The sequence below is a fragment of the Saccostrea cucullata genome, unplaced genomic scaffold (assembly GCF_032062105.1).
Source record: "Saccostrea cucullata isolate Sc308-1 unplaced genomic scaffold, CSIRO_AGI_Scuc_v1 ctg637, whole genome shotgun sequence".
NCBI classification, from domain to species: Eukaryota; Metazoa; Mollusca; class Bivalvia; order Ostreida; family Ostreidae; genus Saccostrea; species Saccostrea cuccullata.
The window spans coordinates 70,318-91,057 of record NW_026929309.1 but is presented as its reverse complement, the minus strand read 5'-3'; the positions used below and the strand labels follow the sequence as shown (position 1 = coordinate 91,057).

Here is a 20,740-nt window from a genome sequence, read left to right as displayed (position 1 = left end):
TTGTGAAACATGTAGACAAAAATAATAACATATAAGTATGTATATCAACTGAAGCACAAAGGGGAAACATAGGCAAGTACAATGATAGAAGTCCTGTCTTATAGTAGGTAATAAAAATGTGTGCTGCAAAAGGATTTCTTCAAAAAAAAGTGACCAACTTTTAAAATAGAAAATTTAAAATAGAAATAAATACATGGCTCCTGGGTTTGCTTATATGAATAAACTTTTCTTTTAATTGACCTTGACCTTTAAGTTCAGACCAATCAGTAATTTGATTTTAACTTGATTGAAAACCACATTTATATTAATTCAAGTTTTGTTCTAATTGTTTTATCAATCTAGTAAAGAGACAAATTCTGCCATAAAAGTTTATGCACAATGGCTAAATTAACAAAAACTTTCACCTTGACCTTTGACCATATGAATCCAAATTTTACATACTAATGATTTTCCAGGCATTCTCAGCTTATGTAGCTAATCAGAAATTTGTTGGTCACAGCATATCCAAGTAATTGCATCATCACTGATCATGAAAACAATATTGACTTTGAACTTTGTCCAAGTGACCCCAAAATCTATAGTCCTCCAATGATATATTAAAAGTTTTTCTTAAAGATATATATATGAACTTTAATTTGCACCACATATTTGTGAAATGGTCATGGTAATTATATTTTGCATTAACCTTAACCTTAGTGACTTTCAAAACTTTAATTCCTATTTATCTTCCCCTAACAGTCCCCAAACTGCAGTAAATATGAAGTCTTTTTTGTTAAAGAGGTACTTCAGTAAAGCTATCACACTGCATGGAGTATGCAGATATAGATAGTCAGACTGTTAGACAGACACAGTGAATGTAATGGGTCAGCACATTTCGATGTGGGCCCTTATAAGAAATTCTACTCTATACTAAATGTAATGCTTAGTGATGATAATTATAAATATCTCCATTTACTAAGACTCTCAGAATTGAGACACGTCTAATAAACAAAAAAATTAAATGAAATCATAAGACCAAAACCCCAATATAATTGGACTACATGTTAAGCTAAGAGGAAGACAAGCCACCAAATGCAGGACAGAAGTATTTATAAAAGGCTGCCCGAGTGTGGCGATGATCGGGCGACCGCCACCAGATATATGTACCCTCTTTAGTGGTACCCTCTGTACTGGTACCCTGTGTTGTCTCAGTCTGGGACTGAGAACCAGCCAAATCGGGAGATTCAGTTTCCTTCAGATGTTCAGGGACCTCTCCTAGAAGTGAGCACATGAAGCATGCAAAATGAAAGTAAACATGCACTTAACAGAAAACGTGGTTTATAACAGTGGTGAAATTTCTGTCAATGTGGTACTCTTTATAAATTTTTAAAGGATTCTGAAATCTTCATGCAAAAAAATTAATCTGATTATTGACAAACACAAGAATCACCACAGACTACAACAATCAAGATGCCGACATAGACATGCATGTGAATTATAAAGTTGTTAAATTTTATACAAATCCACAAAAACATTAAAAGTTATTAAAGACTCCAAAAATTACAAGATCTTAGAATTGTCTCATGACATTACATTATAACTATCATCACATGTTTGAATGAGAGATCTGACATGCTGTCTTAAACTTCATGAACAGATTCCAATGTTCCTGTAACAAAGTCTTATTAAAATCTGTGGCTTATCATGCTAATATAATCCAAACTAATGCTTTATATCAAAGACCATTACCTGTAGCTAGGGCAGCTGCTATCTCTATACCAGTAGCAGTGGTCCGTGGACGACTCTCGTGTTCTGCTAAGTCGAGTGCATCCAAGCGTGAAGCCTGTAAACGAGCCAGCTCTCTGTCCTCATCTTCATCCAGCCTCTTCCTGCCTCGCGGCTCAACGGGCTTAGCTGGTCCCCCTTCCCAGCCAACCACAAGGGTACCAGCTGTCTCAAAACCAAACCATTCCTCATCCAAAAAGTTGGTTCTAAAAATGTTTGCAAAGAATTTATTTAGCAACATGTAAGTAGGATACAATAATTGCAATTACTCTATATTGTAGAATACATGTAACAATTATTGTATTCATGTGTAAGCATTGTAATTTAATATTTAACAAAAGAATTTTATGATATAGGTGTGCAGACTTTACCTGTACATATTAGCAGTACCCAGTACTTTATCTCTTGTCTCCAGTCTCTGTAGAAAAGCTGAGAAATGACTCATTCCTTGCAGCAACACCAACTGAAAATTAAAGCAACAGATTCTCTTTTATAACACATGGTCCATGTAAGGAATAATTGATAATCAAATACTGTTTATCAATTATTTAGTTTTGTCACTTAGTGAAATGGCCCCACCCTGCTTATTAACAAATATCCCTACCCATTTTATCTGACATCCAAATATAAAACGTCACCCCGCCCCTTTTTACCTGACATCTCCATGGCATCTCATCCACTGTCATCTTCCTGAGTTTCCTCTTTCTGTGCCACTGTCTGAACATGTCTGGGAAGTAGGTGGTGAAGGTCTCTATAGCCTGCAGGAAAAGTTAGGATACATTACATAGTGTAAAATATCAGAAGAAGAGTTAGGATACAGGATATAGTGCAAAATATCAGAGGAAGTGTTAGGATACAGGATAGAGTGTAAAATAACAGAGGAAGTGTTAGGATACAGGATATAGTGCAAAATAACAGAGGAAGTGTTAGGATACAGGATATAGTGCAAAATAACAGAGGAAGTGTTAGGATACAGGATATAGTGCAAAATAACAGAGGAAGTGTTAGGATACAGGATATAGTGCAAAATAACAGAGGAAGTGTTAGGATACATTATATAGTGCAAAATAACAGAGGAAGTGTTAGGATACAGGATAGAGTGTAAAATAACAGAGGAAGAGTTAGGATACAGGATATAGTGTAAAATATCAGAGGAAGAGTTAGGATACAGGATATAGTGTAAAATATCAGAGAGGAGTTAGGATACAGGATATAGTGCAAAATAACAGAGGAAGTGTAAATAAGGATATGTAAAATTGTATTTATTTTACATAGGAAGCAGTTTGGAAAGATACAAAATAACAGAGGAAGTGTTAGGATGTATATCTAAAATAATAGTGAAGCTTTTAGTGTAAATAACAGAGGAAGTGTTAGGATACAGGATAGAGTGTAAAATAACAGAGGAAGAGTAAGGATATAGGATATAGTGCAAAATATCAGAGGAAGAGTTAGGATACAGGTTTTCATTAATCTTATAAGTGCAAAATATCAGAGGAAGAGTTAGGATACATTATATAGTGTAAAATAACAGAGGAAGAGTTAGGATACAGGATATAGTGCAAAATAACAGAGGAAGTGTTAGGATACAGGATAGAGTGTAAAATATCAGAGGAAGAGTTAGGATACAGGATAGAGTGTAAAATAACAGAGGAAGTGTTAGGATACAGGATATAGTGCAAAATAACAGAGGAAGTGTTAGGATACAGGATATAGTGTAAAATATCAGAGGAAGAGTTAAAAATGCAAAATATTCAGAGGAAGTGTTTACATTATATAGAAAATAAAAGGAAGTAAACAGGATATAGTGTAAAATAACAAAATAACAAAAAATATATCAGAGGAAGTGTTAGGATACATTATATAGTGCAAAATAACTTTAGGATACAGGATAGAGTGCAAAATAACAGAGGAAGTGTTGGGATACAATATGCAAAATATCAGAGGAAGTGTTAGGATACATTATATAGTGTAAAATAACATTTAGGATACATAGTGCAAAATAACAGAGGAAGTGTTAGGATACAGGATATAGTGTAAAATATCAGAGGAAGTGTTAGGATACAGGATATATTGCAAAATAACAGAGGAAGTGTTAGGATACATGATATAGTGCAAAATAACAGAGGAAGTGTTAGGATACAGGATATAGTGCAAAATAACAGAGGAAGTGTTAGGATACAGGATATAGTGCAAAATAACAGAGGAAGTGTTAGGATACAGGATATAGTGTAAAATATCAGAGGAAGAGTTAGGATACAGGATATAGTGCAAAAAAACAGAGGAAGTGTTAGGATACATTATATAGTGCAAAATAACAGAGGAAGTGTTAGGATACAGAAACAAACATAGCATCAAAATATGTCAAAATAAAATAGGAAGTGTTAGGATACACCATACCAAAAGTTTGGAACAATTTGGCTAAAATAACAGAAAAGTTATACAGGATATAGTGTAAAATAACAGAGGAAGAGTTAGGATACAGGATATAGTGTAAAATATCAGAGGAAGAGTTAGGATACAGGATATAGTGTAAAATAACAGAGGAAGTGTTAGGATACAGGATAGAGTGTAAAATAACAGAGGAAGTGTTAGGATACAGGATATAGTGTAAAATATCAGAGGAAGTGTTAGGATACAGGATAGAGTGTAAAATAACAGAGGAAGTGTTAGGATACAGGATAGAGTGTAAAATAACAGAGGAAGAGTTAGGATACAGGATATAGTGTAAAATAACAGGGAAGAGTTCACATATAGTGCAAAATATCAAGGAAGAGTTAGGATACAAATATTGCAAAATAACAGAAAAGGATACAGGATATTGTGTAAAATAACAGAGGAAGTGTTAGGATACAGGATATTTGCTAACAGAGGAAGTTTAAATTCTCTAAAATACAGAATTAGGATACATCTTGTTAAACTAAATAGGGTAAAATATCAGAGGAAGTTAGGATACAGGATATAGTGCAAAATAACAGAGGAAGTTTTAATTTTAGCACAATTAATATAAATAATTATTTGACTGTATTTTAAATGAAAAAAAATCACAATGATCTTAATAAAAAAAAATACTGTTAGGATTTTTTATATAGTGTAAAATAAATTATGAGGAAGTGTTAATACATGCCAAATTAATTAAAATATACAGAGGAAGTGTTAGGATACAGGATAGAGTGGTAAAATAAGCAGAGGAAGTCTTAGGATACAGGATATAGTGCAAAATAACAGAGGAAGTGTTAGGATACATATAGTGCAAAATAACAGAGGAAGTTAATACAGGATATAGTGTAAAATAACAGAGGAAGTTTAATACATATAGTGCAAAATAACAGAGGAAGTGTTAGGATACATTTTTAATGCAAAATATTATATAATGTAGGGACAGTAGATAGCAGGATATAGTTTAACAGAGGAAGTGTTAATAAATATCAAAATAACAGAGGAAGTGTTAGGATACAGGATAGAGTGTAAAATATCAGAGGAAGAGTTAGGATACAGGATATAGTGCAAAATAACAGAGGAAGTGTTAGGATACAGGATATAGTGCAAAATAACAGAGGAAGTGTTAGGATACAGGATATAGTGCAAAATAACAGAGGAAGTGTTAGGATACAGGATATAGTGCAAAATAACAGAGGAAGTGTTAGGATACAGGATAGAGTGCAAAATAACAGAGGAAGTGTTAGGATCATTTCTCCTGAAAGATACATTATATAGTGAAAATAACAGAGGAAGTGTTAGGATACAGGATATAGTGTTAACAGAGGAAGTGTTATATTGGATATGCTTGTTAGGATACAGGATATAGTGCAAAATAACAGAGGAAGTGTTAGGATACAGGATATAGTGCAAAATAACAGAGGAAGTGTTAGGATCTCTTTATAGTGCAAAATAAAAAAGTTTAATAATTTATATGTAAAATAACAGAGGAAGTGTTAGGATACAGCATATAGTGCAAAATAACAGAGGAAGTTTGGATACAGGATATAGTGTAAAATACTACAGAGGAAGTTTGGATATAGTGCATTATAAAAATATACATATATGTTTTTCATATACATGTATGAACACACAAATTTTGAATATTATTATAGTATATCCCTCTTATGTGTTTAAAAATTCAATTTTTTTCAAAAAAGGTTGTACCCAGCTATCACACAGAATTGTATATATATAATTTTCTGAAGAGGCTGTACTGTGTAAAATCCACATCTTTATTAATGATTGATGAGATACTGTAAATGTATTATACCATATAAGTGGAAATTTTAGCGAGACACAAATTTAGCGATTTGTCCTTAAAAACTGGTAATTTATTTTTAGCGATATGTTATTTTAGCGATTCTAAAATGCACTTAAAGAAGCTATTTCAAATAAAACGCAATCAATTTTTAGCGATATTCAATTTTAGCGATGTTGGTACCCTCGCTAATAGTGCCAAAATTAAATCCTCGCTAAAAATTCTACTTATACGGTATTTAGCGTGTACGATATTTGGCGAATATTGACTTTTGAATAAGTCAGAGTAGATTTGATTTAGCGCATTTCTTCATATTCTTAATTATGTGTATACATGCAAGACATTTAGCTATGTACTTGATTTAGCGGTTGCTGCGATCCGCCAAAGCCGCTAAAAAGAATACACAGCCAAATGTGATACGTTTACAGTATAACAAGGATCTACTTACTTAGCGAGCCATGTCGATGTGTCGTCACACCAGTCCATCACTTGGTTGGCCATTCCTTCTGTGAGGGCTTTCTGAGCAACCTGGACAAAGAACTCCAGATAGCGATGGCGACGCTTAAACTTCACCACTGAAACAGACAAAAATTACGAAAAAATATTCAATGGAATATATCATAAAGTCATAATTATGTGTTTCAACAAAAAATGAAAATGATAGAATATTTGAAATTTTGAACACCTATACATCAAAAGTTCTGGAATATATATGTCAAAAGACTTAACTGTCCAAACTAATCATAAAAACACCTACTTTCAAATGATATTAAGTATTTTTTTCTATTGGCAGGTAAGCAATGCAGGCTTCAATATTTAGTTTACTTACCCTCCCTATAGGCCAGTTTACTAGGCAGGTAAGCTATGTATGCATGGAGAATACTAGGGTCCTCAAATCCTGACAGCTCATGCTCATACTGGGCTATAAACAAAGTGCAGAGAAAAATTATTTCAAAAGCTGTAGTAAGGACATGAGAGAATCTTTGTTGAATGGTCTTTAATTGTTATTGAATTCAACAAGTGGTGAATCTCTTTTTTATATCAGAAGTGAATAAAATAGGAAAATATAATTTTAGTGGGTCCCTCTGCGTTTTTTTGTAGTCTTGATCAGAATTTAAAGAGAGGTCTGTGCTTCAATGGTTTGCAATCATATTACAAAATGTTAACATAATATGGAGTCAAAACTATTGAAATGACGCTTTGATAACTGAAGGAAGCTGTTAAAGTAACAAGACATCAGATTTGGTACTGAACACACCTTGTTTGGAGAGGCTGAGCATGTGAGCTTCTAAGGCCTTCAGTTCCTCGTTGACTGGTCCCTCAGCTTCCTCTTTACTGGCTCCCGCCCCTGCTTTCTTGGCCCTCTTCCTCTTCAGTGCATGCAGGGGCAGTGAGTCAGACATGTCAGTTTTCTCGTCAGCGGACGTTTCTCCCCCTGAGAGGGCCCCCTTCTCTGTCATGTCCGTCTGCTCCTTCTCTTTGTGTTTTTTGTCCTTGGGATCCTCTCCTTCTAGAGCGAGCAGACGGCGCCCTGCCTCGTTTATGTTGTTGGCTAGCTGCTTGTGACCCCATGACCTCAAAACCTAAAAATACATAAGCAAGTCAAAATGTTAAACCCATCTGAAACAATTAACACAAGACCATTCTTTACTTGACAGACTAGACTCTTCTTTGATAATACAGTACTTGACTGCTTTCTTCTGTTCAACAAAAACAGAGAGAGGAACAATTGTTCAGAAATGGGATGAATTCTTTTATACCTAGATACAAAAGACAAAATTTGAAAAATGACAAAACAGCAAAACATTTTATAGCCAACATGTCTAAACCAAGCCTGCTGTTGGAGAAAGGAGGCAGATTTTTACTATAGGAGTCCCTACCTTAGCCATACTGTAGGTTATACAGGCTGTCATGTGATGGAGACTGTCTGCAATGCTCTGCTGTCTCTTCTGTCTCAGACCAGCAGGAATTTCTTGTAGCACAACATGGCATCTCTGTAATACCTATTTAATAAACAGAGAAATAAAATAAGATTTTAAGGTTTAATGTTCTAACACGCAGATTATCAGCTACAGTAATAAAACAGCAAGCGTTTTGATAATGACCTGCACCACCGCCAGAGATGGGATCTTGTAGAAGATGAGTGGTGCCAACAGTCCGTAACACTGGACCACCGCCTGGAGGGCCAAATTAGCCTCGTTCAGCCACCCCGCCAACTCCAGCGCCACCAACATCTTCTCACACTCACTCAGCCGTTTCATCTGAAGGAGGAAATCATGCATTACTGAATGTTCAGTATACAGAAAAACAGGCAAAATTCATTTTTCTTGAACTTGATTGCATAGAGAAAAACTTTCAAAGACATCCAGATTGAAATATTCAAAGACAAGCAAATTCAAGGAATTGTGGTCCCCCGCTTTCAGTGCCATTGTGGGTGAGATGTCATTTTTTATGACGTATTGCGTGTAATATGAACACCCTATCATATGTCATTTATTTAGAAATCATCACTGAACCCAAGGTCAAGGTCAAAGGGTTAAAGTTCTTGGTATCCAATGTAAAGTCTTCTCATAAGGATTACATATTTGAAGTATGAAAGCCCTAGCCCTTACCATTCAAAAGTTATAGTCAAGGTTTAAGTTTTTTATTAGTACAAAAAAATGTCCAAGGTCAAGGTCAAAAGGTCAAGGCCAATGGTATCAAATGAAAGGTCTTGCCAAAAAGAATGCATATGTGAAATATGAAAGTCCTAGTATCTACTGTTCCAAAGTTGTGGCCAAGGTCAAAGTTTTTGAAAAGTAGGTCAGACTCCAAGGTCAAGGCCAAAGGATCAAAGTTCTTGGTATTTGATGAAAGGTCTTCTCACAAGGATTACATATGTGAAGTACGAAAGCCCTAGCCCCTACCATTCCAAAGTTTTGGTCAAGGTTAAAGTTTTTTCATAAGTACATAAATCTCCAAGGTCAAGGTCAAAAGTCAAAATTGTTGGTATCCTATGAAAGGTCTTGCCACAAAGAATACATATGTGAAATATGAAAGTCCTATAGTATCCACCGTTCAAAAGTTGTAACCAAGGTTATAGTTTTTAAAAAGAAGGTCAAACTCCAAGGTCAAGGTCAAAGGACCAAAGTTCTTGGTATCTAATGAAAGTTCTTTTCTAAAGGATTACATACATGAAGAATGAAATCCTTAACCCTTACCATATAAAAGTTTTCGTCAAAGTTAAAGTTTTTTTATAAGTACATAAATCTCCAAGGTCAAGGTGAAAAGGTCAAGGTTGTTGGTATCCAATGAAAGGTCTTGCTACAAACAATACATATGTGAAATATAAAAGTCCTAGTACCTACCATTCAAAAGTTATGGCCAAAGTAAAAGTTTGGAATTTTTGTGTAAAACTGGGTCAAACTCCAAGGTCAAGGTCAAAAGGTCAAATTTGGTGGTACCCAAAGAAAGGTCTTGTCACAAGGAATACACATGTGAAATATGAAAGTCATGGCTCCACTAAATCAAAAGTTATGGGCAAGGTTAAAGTTTTTGTGACAGACGGACAGACTGACAGACTGACGGACAGACAGACGGAGAGAGGGACAGATGGACAGACGAATGAGATTTAATGTCCCCTCGCTTTCGCGAAAGCGGGGAACAAAAATACTTTATAAGATTAAGACTTCCAAATCATTTTTGAATCAATATATATTCAAGCTCTAGTTATTGCATTTGTCAATATGATAAACTTCTGAAGTTGTATTCTGAACTTAGCAGGTTATAATTGCACTGAAGGTTGACTGTGGTAAAGGGAGATAACTCTTGACATTATACCTGTCCAGGAAGGAGTGGTCCTTTATCATTGATGACATCACAGAAGAGTTCTCCTTCCTTAACACTCATGTCTACACTGATAAAGATACTGGTCAGGAACTGTCTCAACAGAACGGGGGACGAAACACATACCACCTTCTGGTTTAGTCTGCAATATACAGTTAAACTCGTTTAGTATGAACACGGATATTGCAAATGCATAAATAAAGCAAAGTTATCATGGATCCCCAGCTGTATAAATTTAACTAATCCTTATATGGATATTATAAATTATTGACATAGCTCAGTAATTTCATAGGTCCAAGTGACTTCATTATAATTAAGTTTAAACTGTACATGATTGTATTTATATAATATATATGTCAAAAATAGGTCATTGGGACCTTGAAATGCATTTACAGAAGATATCATAGCCACTATGTATTATTTTTGTTTCTTAGGCCTAACTTTTAAATCCTTTTCTACAATTCATCCACGAGTTTATAAATCTCCAGGGCTTATACATTAATAATTGATTAATGTACATGTATTCAAGAATCTTTTTTTTCACATTCACACTTGGTGATGCTTACTTCATCAATGTGACCTTGGAAGGTCCCTCTGATTTAGAGGTGAAGGTCACAGTTTGGGGGGCTGGAGGTTTAGCAATGAAGTGACCCCAGAGGACGTCACAAGCCTGTCGTGCAATGTCATAGCAACCAACCTGGTAGGCTATCTACAAAAACAAATGAGCCAAAAATAACAGATTAGAATTTTATAATGATGGATATATTGTAAAATTTATTGTATGATAATTATTTTTTGTGCTTTAGTTGATTCAATTAATTTGTATCCTTGAATTTCAAATGGTGATTTTTTTTGTTCAATCTTTGAAATGTTAATTATCAATGCTTGGTAGTGGTCAAAATAGCATATGTATAAAGTTGGATATGGTGGTTCTGGGTAGTGGGGGGGGGGGGATGTCTTGATTATTTCATGTATTTATTTAACCTTATGCACCAATTTTGTTCAAGTTCTGCTGCCAAAAATACAAAACATTAATACTCTGCATTAGTTATTATAATTCCTTTTAGTGATTTAACATATTTTAATCCTATATTTAGTACTTTAAAAACCTAATTAATCTTTTCCAAAAGAGGGATTTACTGCTGAAATCTTTATGACTATAATCTGAGTAATGCATGACCCTGTCCCTGAGTCAGATCCCAGGTAAACCTAGTAACACACTGAGGAATTAATCCGTGTGCAGTAGGTGTTTGGGCTGTCCTTAATCTTAGGTCATTGCTAAGAAGTTCCTCTACCAGAATTAAAACAGAGAATAGCGAAGGCTAAGGGTCCAAGTTCTCAACAATGCTTGAGAGGTAAGAATGTTCTTTAAGTTTTAAAAATTTATCTTCTAGATATTATACAGTTTTTCTAAAATTTCCTGAGTAGGTAATTATAAAATTTTGTATAACGCTGAGATTCTATTGCATTAAAAAATATTAAGACATCTATTCATTTAATTTTTAGTTTTATGAAGTTTTAAATTAATTAACTGTTGAATTTTTTTTTAGTAATTTTGAATTTTTTAATTACACAGTGACCAGTACTTTCCCCCCGAGGAGGGTCAGACCCCCTCCCTTCCAAGTATCCACAATACAGAAATCATTGTGAAAGAAAAAGACCTCAGACAGAAGATAGAGGAAGAGACAGATGAAATAGAACTGTCTGTGATCCCGAAATATGTGGACGAGGATGAAGAGGTCCAAGAATTAATCAAAACAACGATGGAAAATTACGCAGAGTTGGCAAAGGAAAACGACAAAACCAGACGCGACTGGCACAGAGAAGTGGACGAGATTTTTGACAGATACAATGCCGAGATAAACGCGACGAAGGACGAGCATCTGACAACATTACGCACACATCAGTATCTTCTGAGGACCTACATTAGAGGCATGCTGAAAACAATAAAGAAAAACAGAAGCATGCTGAACAAAAACAAATTCTCACACATCGCAAGGTACCAATCCAAATTAAAGGAATACAATGACATGCCCACAAAACGTCAGATCAAAATTCCTCCATTGATCACCAAAACCGTCAAGGGAACCGAACTCTCAGCTGAATTCGGAGAACTGAAATCTTCGCTAAAACAGACTTATGTGGAGAAGAAGAAAATGGCAAAGGCTTCGCTTCTGGATGAACAGGCTGTGATTGTGGCCAGCGTACCTACGGGTCTGAAAAATCTGTGTAAAGTGGCCTGTGTGGGGACCCACGAAGCTTGGGTCAACGGGACAGACCAGACCCTGACCTGTGTGGATATTTTTGGGGCTGTTCAGGGAACGGTCAAAACCACCTGTACACTGCACCCCAATGACATCACAATGACCAGGAGAGGAGAACTAGTCTACACAAATTCTTTCAAAAACACGGTGAGCATTGTCAAACATGGAAAGTCAGAAACTTTTGTCACCACACCCGAGAACTGGCATCCACAGGGTATCTGTGATACAAGGAATGGGGACATTGTTGTGAGCCAAGTCACATCTGACTTCTCCAAATACAAAGTTGTTCGCTATGATGGGAAGACAGCAGAAGTGAAGCAAGAAGTTGAGATGGATGACAAAGGCTCCAATATATTCACCGGAGGGAAATATCAAATCTTCATGTCAGAGAATATCAATGAAGACATTTGTTGTTCAGACCGCAACGCAAAGTCCATCCTTGCATTCAACAAAATTGGAACAGTCCAATTTAGATATGATGGAAAAACCTCCAGGATAAAGAAAACCTTCACCCCCAAACAGATAGTGACCGATTCTAAAGGCCAGGTCCTAGTGACAGACTATAAGAATGACTGCCTTCATGTCCTTGATCAGGCTGGGCAGTTTGTGAGACTAGTGGACATTAAAGGGCTGGACAGACCCACGGGTCTGGGTCTAGACAAGGAGGGTCGACTTTGGGTCACTCTCTACCACTCAGGAGAGATCAAAGTCATTCAGTACATGAAATAAATCTGATAGTTGTTATGTGTTGCAAGTGTGGCTTTTTTTGTTACGTGTTGGAATAAAACTTATGAACTTTGTTTTCTTTTTGTTTTCATTATTGTTGAGATTGCACTTAGCATTGAGGACAGAGAATGACAATCAATTTGATACTCTTACTGTGGATACTTGTTCTATTCAATCATGTTATAAAACAGGAAATATTTAAATTTTCCCTCATACATTAATTACACCACCATTTGAGCAAGAGGAATTTAAGCCTTACAGTATTCTAGGGACTAGAAAATTTTTGAAGAGGTGTATCAGGTTCATTATATGGCAATATTACCTTTATACATGCAAGGCACTTTTGTTTACTATAATCATAATCATGGTGAATTCATTCAGAAAATACAAATTTTACTAGGGATGAACATATTCAGAAAAATGAGAAATATTCCTTTGAAACACTGAATCATTTACAATTTACAAGTGCTCATTAAAAAGTATATCGTGAAACAAAATGTCTATGGAGAGTCCAGACTTGGATTACATTGAGTGATTTGTAAATAATATTCTGTATTAAAACCATGTGATATTCATGTGTATCATTGCTGAGATAGAAATTTTCCCTACCTGACTGAGGAAGCCCCACGTCATCAGTACAGGGAGGGGGTGGGAGGCCAGGACAGGTTTAGAACTCTCCCCCACCCCTCCTCCAATCAACTGACCGTCGGCGTTATAGGCCGCCACGGCAAAGACGTATCGCTCATTGGGCTGGAGTCCTGACACTCGTAGCTCACATCTATAACTGGGCACCTGCATGGGCACACAAAGAATGTGCAATGAGACATAATTTCCAAGAAAAATCATTTTTGGAAATATTAAGATATCAAAAAGCACAAAATACTTAGATAATTTAATAATATTCTTGAGAAATAAAAATATTTCTACATTCTATGTTCATTTAAATTAAGGCTTATTTGAAATAAGTCAAGAAATATGCTTTACTTGACCTTTTGACCCTGAATCTCTTACATTGAGTCACTTTTTGCATTAGGTTATCTCCCATTACTAAGAATTTAGAACTTACCTCTTCACCAGTTCCCGGGAAGAAATGGTCATTCAATCTGACCTTGACATTACTGCCTGAAGAGGAGCGAGCAAAGATTCTGTACCAAGCCACCTAAAAATTAAAATTTGTTAAGACACTTCAGTCACATTCCAAAAGAGAGCAAAACTTAGAACTAAAAGAAGTACTCAAAATAGCAGCCATATTCTTGAAAGTTAGACATAAAGAATGAGAAGTAGACAGACCTCCTGCCCATCTTCTGAGGAGAATGGGGCGGGTTTGAAGACCATCATGGTGTCGGTGCGACACAGTAGTATGGGGGGAGGGGGCACCTTGCGGGGTTTGTCTGGGACTTCTGGGACATTGGTGTTCTCTGTGTAGATCCTCTTCTCATCTGTCTGACTCTTCTGGATCATACTGACGGCATCCTTTATCATAAAATAATGAATAATGCTGCATTCTGGGATATGATATAATAACAAATTATTTTTTTAAAAAATGAATGCATAGGGAAAAACAGTATTCAGTATGTGGACTTGTGTATCTCTTTCTGATTTAAATAATGTAAATAAAATGTTAAAGTTTTGCTTAATTTACTTATTATTATACTACATGCACATTTTTTTCAGAATAAATTTCTTGCAGAAAATTATATAACTGCATTTAAAAAAATCAGTCTTTAAATTACTTCAACTTTTACAAGGTTACAGTCCTTAATTGGCTTTTAAAGTAAATTGAATACCGATTTAATTCAGTTTTCAAAAACATTTCTGTACCTGCAGCAGACCCTTCTGCTCTGTGGTGGTGACCCCAGAGTTACTGAGAAGTAGCGACTTCTGCATAAACAGCAGGGCCTTAGACAGGTAGTTTTTCCTACAGGCTCCTAGGAGCTCCTTATAATCCTCGATGTAGGCAGGGTTCAGATCATTACTGCTCTCCTATAAAACACCAAAATGTCAGTAACAGTTGTACAGACTATAACAGACTTAAAACAAAGACAATAGTGTTTATATCACGTGTAAAAAAAGCCAGTCAGCCTCACTATTTAATGATTCTGGACAGTCCGTCATTATTACCTGTTTAGAGAGGTCCTTCCTTTTAAATGGTTTGGGTAGATTCTCTGCCGGGTCAGGTCCCATGGAGGCCAGCTTTAGACAGACGCGGTGGTACATCAGAATCAGCTCTAGGTGGAGGTCCTTAATAGTATTCCACACAGCCGTGGCTGACCCCTTACCCCCCTCCTCTGTGAGCTGGGATTCTTTCTTCCCCTCCCCCTCATCTGTGGATTTTACTCCCTCAGTACGGTTTGTGTCTCTCTGAGAGGCCGGCTCTGGACTGAAGACTTCATCTTGTATGTCCTGTTGGTTACATATTTAAGGGAGAATGAAAGGCAAAAATGGAAAGTGGACTTTTTCCACATTTTTAAAAAAAGTACATGTACTCAAACAACTCCAGGCTTGGAAGTTGGAAGCTTAATTTTTTTTAAACATTAATTGAACTCAATTTTTTCACAACTATGTTAATAAAATCACACTACAAGGCAAAATATAACAAACAAGGAATGAAATTAGATACACAACAACTCAAGGGTTAAAACTCACAAAAAACACTCAATGACAAAACAATATCTGAGTTTCTCATTAGCAAGTATTTCAGGCTGCAAATGATGGGATTTCCTTACAAAATGGGAAATCATGCAAATTATACATGGTTAGACAACAAAACAAAAGACATGCATTCTGAATTTTTATGTGAAGTACATGTGAAGCCTAGCTAAATTTCCAATTCAAAAAATTGGAAACCATATAAAAATGGATGATGCGGTAATCATTTCAGGGTGATGAATGTTAAATTTCACAGTCATGTGATTAGCTGCATGACTGTCTTCCACCAATGAGTTGTCATGGCAACACAGGCAGATAGAATGTGGCCTTGAGGGGTCATGTGACATAAGGTCAAGGTCACTTACCAGACTTAGTAAATCACTTGCGATACTTTTTGTGTCCAGCTCCAGGTTTGTTGGGGCTTTCTTTGGAGACATCATTTGATGTTCCTCCAACTGAATTCATCACCAATAATGGTTATTGTACCATATATACTAATTAGAGTTTTAATCTGATTGTTATCACTTTTTTTATATCTATTCAAAATTACATTCAGCATTGATATACCAATACTGAAATTTTCTAAATCCGAATTGCCAAATCATATGATGTCACCCAACATCATAAAAATGCTGACCATTTTTATAACATTATTTTGGAAAATTATTTTATCGTTGAGTTCTCCAGATAAGAAGTACTAGACAAAACAGTTTACTAAACAGTCAAATACTTTATTTATTTCTTGATTTATCGGTATTTGCTAGACCTACCTTTGCCCAGCTGACATCTGCGATGGATTTCCCATCACTGAGAGCCACAGCCTGTCTAGCGTACGAGACGTTCTTGAGTCCGAGATCCAGAATATCTCGAGCCTGCAGCAGTTGTTGTCGTGGGTTGACATTGAGCATCGACGATGACAACATGGAGGTCCTTGACACCAGGTGGTGCTGGCTGCCTTCCTGTCCCACCTCATCCAGTGACATCTTGGAGCCACGCAATGCAAAAGTGGCCTCTAAAATAGGGAGAGAAGAAAATGATGTTACTTAAGACCTATCTGTTTTATGTATTTGGATCTATACTTCCAATGACTCTCATAGAGAATGTACAGAGTCAGTTAGGCATAGATGTTTGTGAAGAATGCTGTTCTCAATATCCATGAATTTCAATTTAATATTTTAATGGTTTCATTCTCCTACTAATTTTCATAAAAACTTATAAATGTACTTTCTCTCAAAGAATGAACCAATATAATTATTGAAAGTTATCTATCTTAGTTTTAACCAGATCTTTTAAAACACCTCGCTGAAATAAAATTTGATTATCAATTTCCTTGTAAGAAAATGCAAAAGGACCTCTGATAGAAAGTTTTATTGATCATAAAACTTAGGATGTACACTGTCTCAGTTTAGACAAAAAACAAATGCCAGACTTCGCTTCTTCACTCTTTGTTCAGCTAAATAACCATACAAAAACCAATATTTTATCACAAATCATGTAAACATCTACAAATCATACCCTGTGTGGAAGTAATACAATTACATATATGTGTGCTCATCTGCATGGATTGCAGACTTTGCAAATCGTTATTTTTTTTCTCTGTTCACAACATGCATTTTTTGTGAATTGGAAATAATTGATATTAATCAATGAATTTAAAAATGTAGTAGTTGATCTGATAAATGAGCAAGTCAAATCTTTTTTCACACCAAAGTCACAGCAAATTCTGGGTTTAAAAAACAAAAATGATATCTAAATGACATGTGCAGATTATCTATATGCATCATAAAAGAAAAAAGTTTAATTATAACACTATTACTTTTCAAACAATTAGATCAAATTCATGCAGAAAAAGTAAAATCTTGGAAATGGTAAAGTGTTTTGGAACAGCATAAAAATTAAAATATTTTTTTTTAGAAACTTAAGACGAATCTTTATCAAAGTTCACACATTCAATCACAGAAGTTTCACACCTATAAATTCTTTTGCTAATTGACAGCTAGTCAGTCATACAGAGCTACAAATCAAACAAGCGTGAAGTCAGCAGACACTTTATCTGCTGAAGCGTAAAGCCAGGCCTGTCGCGCCTGAACGACACTCAGCTCTTACCACGCGTACTGGATAAACGATAAGACGTGGGCGTGCTGGCGTCGTCAGGAGAAAACTTGGAACTCTGGGTAACTAACTTAGATCTTAAAACTCCTGGTGGACAATAAAGGAATGAGGAAACAGAATACAATATATTACACACAGGATCAAGATAAAAGAAAGAGTTTTTTTTTTTTTAAATTCAAGCAAATAATATACTTATACTAGGTAATGTTATGATTGTGCAATGTGGCCCATGCCAATGTAAATCAGAAAATATGGAGTAATGTAAAGCTGTGCTATAAAAATTGGATTTAATACTCTTAAATCCTGCTTTAATTAAAAATTCAGAGTCCTACAACTAAATGTTTTTGAAAAATTAAAATCATTACAAAGAACTTGTCAGTTTGTACTCTTGAATGGAAAAGGGCAGATTCAATGATGATGCACTACATCTATAATGATTATATATAATTCAACATCTGCATTCAACAACAAAGATTATCATTTTTTCTTCAAAATTACATATCATTTCATCAAGATTAAAGAATATTCCTCCAACAATCAAAAGCAAACACATTGATGGAAAAAAAAAGAAAAGCATTAACAATGCAGAACCAATAAGATCCCTTTAACCATAAAATAAATTGTAAATTTTAATCAAATAGGAAATTTGTATTTAATTCAGAATTTAATATGGATTATATTTTTATCTTAAATTACCATCATCAATGTGAGCACTACTCTCAAACACCAGGGCCAGTCTCAGCACCACCTCAGCGGTGAGGGCGGGGTCCACACTGCTGATACCACACCAACACAGGACCTTGTGGACCACGTCCAGAATGTACACCCACTGTAACAGAACAAAATATTTTACATGCTGTACTATACACAAAAGGATCAGCTATATATTTAGGGAAGGGAAATAGTCTTCCTAACAAGGAAATAACTACATGTGTATGATACGATAAAATCTAATTCAATTTACTCATTAATGATAACATTTTTACATCAATTCGACATTTTGTATCCTTGCTCCACTCAAGAGCTTTTTAATATATCATAATATTTTTTGCCCTCTTATCCAACAGAATACTTCCATTTACCCTGCCAAACAAATTTCATATAAGGGAAGTTAATCAAACAAATCCCATGACATTAAATTAAACTTACTGGCAGAAAACACATCAAATGAACTAGTCAGTCTCATGAAATTTTTGAAAACAAAAATCCTGGAAGTAAGGGTGTGGAGCAAAATGACCAGACACTTCAAAGAGATCCGGAAAATTCACCTTATTTGTGTTTTCTATCTTCTGGAAATACTTTGGGTTACAGACCTTATTTGGGTTCTCCATTTTCTGGAGGTACTTTGGGTTGTTTCAAAGAAATTTCATTTTTAGTAACCAAGGCAACACCGGTGCTTCAAAAACCGATGCACAGAAAACCGACTTGTGTGCCAAGTTTATTCCAAAGGAAGAGAGCGGCATCTACAACCATATCTACCTCGATCTTGGAGGGCTAGAGTGAAAAAAACAATTATAAAAAATTATCATGACTCTGTATCAAAAAAAAAAAACCCAGATAAATCTGGTTTAATCCTCTTGATAACAAAACTTGAATTTTTTGTTAGATTTCTATTTCTTTAATTCACTATGACTCAATCCTCTCTCTTTCTCATTTTGTGCTCTTCTTTCAAATTTAGGCCTGAGAGACATTAGAAAATAATTAATTTTTGATGTAAAACCCATTTCTTACCACAAATGGCCCATTAACAATGGACATCATGACCTCAGCCACCTGAATCAAGTCATCATTTCCACTGTAGGATCTGCTGGAAGTAGCTTAAAACAGAAAAAAACATGGATGATGAAGAATTTTATGTGTAATTCCATTACCTCAAAATGAAACTGAAGCTCTAACAAGCAGTTCAAAAACTGGAATGATTTTTAGATTAGAAGTTCATACCATTGAGCTGTGTGTGAATATGAAAAAGGTTAAGATAGCCAACAATAACTGATCTAAAAAATCTTTAAACAATACAAATCTGCTAAGAGGGCATACTTAAAACATGGACCCTTAGAAATTCCAGTGGTGGGATGGATCAGGTGCCCGGGAGGAGTAAGCATCCCCTGTTGATCCTGCAATGTAAACATTACAGTGCTCCTACCTTGTTGTGACTCTGGTGCTGTTTTGGGTTCTGCGGTTTGCCCTCCATCCTTCTCGACATCATCCACGACGGAGGCCATGTTACGTTTGTGTCGTCTGCTGGGGTTCACTTTCTCCATGGCCAGCAAGAGTTCCAGAGCCTTCTCATCCCAGCTATACTTGTTGTTGTTCAGAATCTACAGAAAATTGTATCTGAGTAAAAGTGCTTTGTTTTGGAAAATGTTAACATCTTTGAAAGTGGGACCTGCATGCCCATTGTGTTCTTTCATATTTTAACGAGTTTGATGATAACAACTACCATACCATACTCAACTTATCTTTTCTGACAAATATAATTTTTATCTTTGAACAACTACTTCCACCTCTCTTGATAATTATATTTATTTCAAAGCTAACATTTGTAAGCTTTAAATTCTGTGAATACCTACCCTGATATAGGTAAGAACATTCTCAATCAAGGTATCAAACACCTCCCATTGTTCAAAGCTGTAGGCCAGCTTCACCAGACGAATGGCTCCCTCAATAGAACTGCCGTCCTCACCTGCAAGGTCAAAGGAATAAATGCACAACTGTCTTTCAATGTCATCTAACATTTTTTTCCCTTCCTAATCGAACTAAGTAAAGAATACTTTTACATTTGAAATTCTGTTGAATACCTAACTCTGAATAAAAATATTAATCTGACATTTCTTTCCATTACAGATCAGAATAATTAAAGTCTGTTGATGTAGACACAGTCCAATATATCCAGCTGTCCCATACCTTTGGAGGCCATATCCATGACACTGGAGTCCTTGATAATTCCCGCCAGAGCAGGAAGATGGACACTGCTGGTCGGTTTGATGGATGACCCACGATGTCCACCACCACCTGTGACAAACAAATAAAAAAATATTTCAATGTTCAAGTACCTTTATTCATTTGGTGGATTTTTAAATGGGCCTAATTTTTTTTTAAACACAATATTTCCTTTAGACCAATAATTCAGAAAAAGAAAAAGATGTGAAACGTATTATCATGA

General features: G+C 35.5%; 1 protein-coding gene across 1 annotated transcript in view; it reads right to left on the bottom strand.

Moving 5' to 3' along the window:
- Positions 1-20,740, bottom strand: part of LOC134280407 (cilia- and flagella-associated protein 54-like) — a 45,332-nt gene that overhangs the window by 19,314 nt on the left and 5,278 nt on the right. The window contains exons 10-36 of the mRNA XM_062762809.1: positions 20,482-20,589; positions 20,148-20,260; positions 19,721-19,895; positions 19,309-19,394; positions 18,988-19,071; positions 18,891-18,929; positions 18,274-18,406; positions 17,572-17,664; positions 16,236-16,477; positions 15,831-15,920; positions 14,938-15,219; positions 14,638-14,799; positions 14,107-14,289; positions 13,883-13,975; positions 13,426-13,608; positions 10,393-10,535; positions 9,821-9,968; positions 8,107-8,262; positions 7,882-8,004; positions 7,260-7,584; positions 6,831-6,923; positions 6,450-6,576; positions 4,597-4,648; positions 2,418-2,522; positions 2,136-2,227; positions 1,729-1,970; positions 1,147-1,254 (exon numbers count right to left, since the gene is read on the bottom strand). Coding sequence (XP_062618793.1) covers positions 1,147-1,254; positions 1,729-1,970; positions 2,136-2,227; positions 2,418-2,522; positions 4,597-4,648; positions 6,450-6,576; positions 6,831-6,923; positions 7,260-7,584; positions 7,882-8,004; positions 8,107-8,262; positions 9,821-9,968; positions 10,393-10,535; positions 13,426-13,608; positions 13,883-13,975; positions 14,107-14,289; positions 14,638-14,799; positions 14,938-15,219; positions 15,831-15,920; positions 16,236-16,477; positions 17,572-17,664; positions 18,274-18,406; positions 18,891-18,929; positions 18,988-19,071; positions 19,309-19,394; positions 19,721-19,895; positions 20,148-20,260; positions 20,482-20,589 — 3,780 coding nt within the window. The remainder of the gene's footprint in view (positions 1-1,146; positions 1,255-1,728; positions 1,971-2,135; positions 2,228-2,417; positions 2,523-4,596; positions 4,649-6,449; positions 6,577-6,830; positions 6,924-7,259; positions 7,585-7,881; positions 8,005-8,106; positions 8,263-9,820; positions 9,969-10,392; positions 10,536-13,425; positions 13,609-13,882; positions 13,976-14,106; positions 14,290-14,637; positions 14,800-14,937; positions 15,220-15,830; positions 15,921-16,235; positions 16,478-17,571; positions 17,665-18,273; positions 18,407-18,890; positions 18,930-18,987; positions 19,072-19,308; positions 19,395-19,720; positions 19,896-20,147; positions 20,261-20,481; positions 20,590-20,740) is intronic.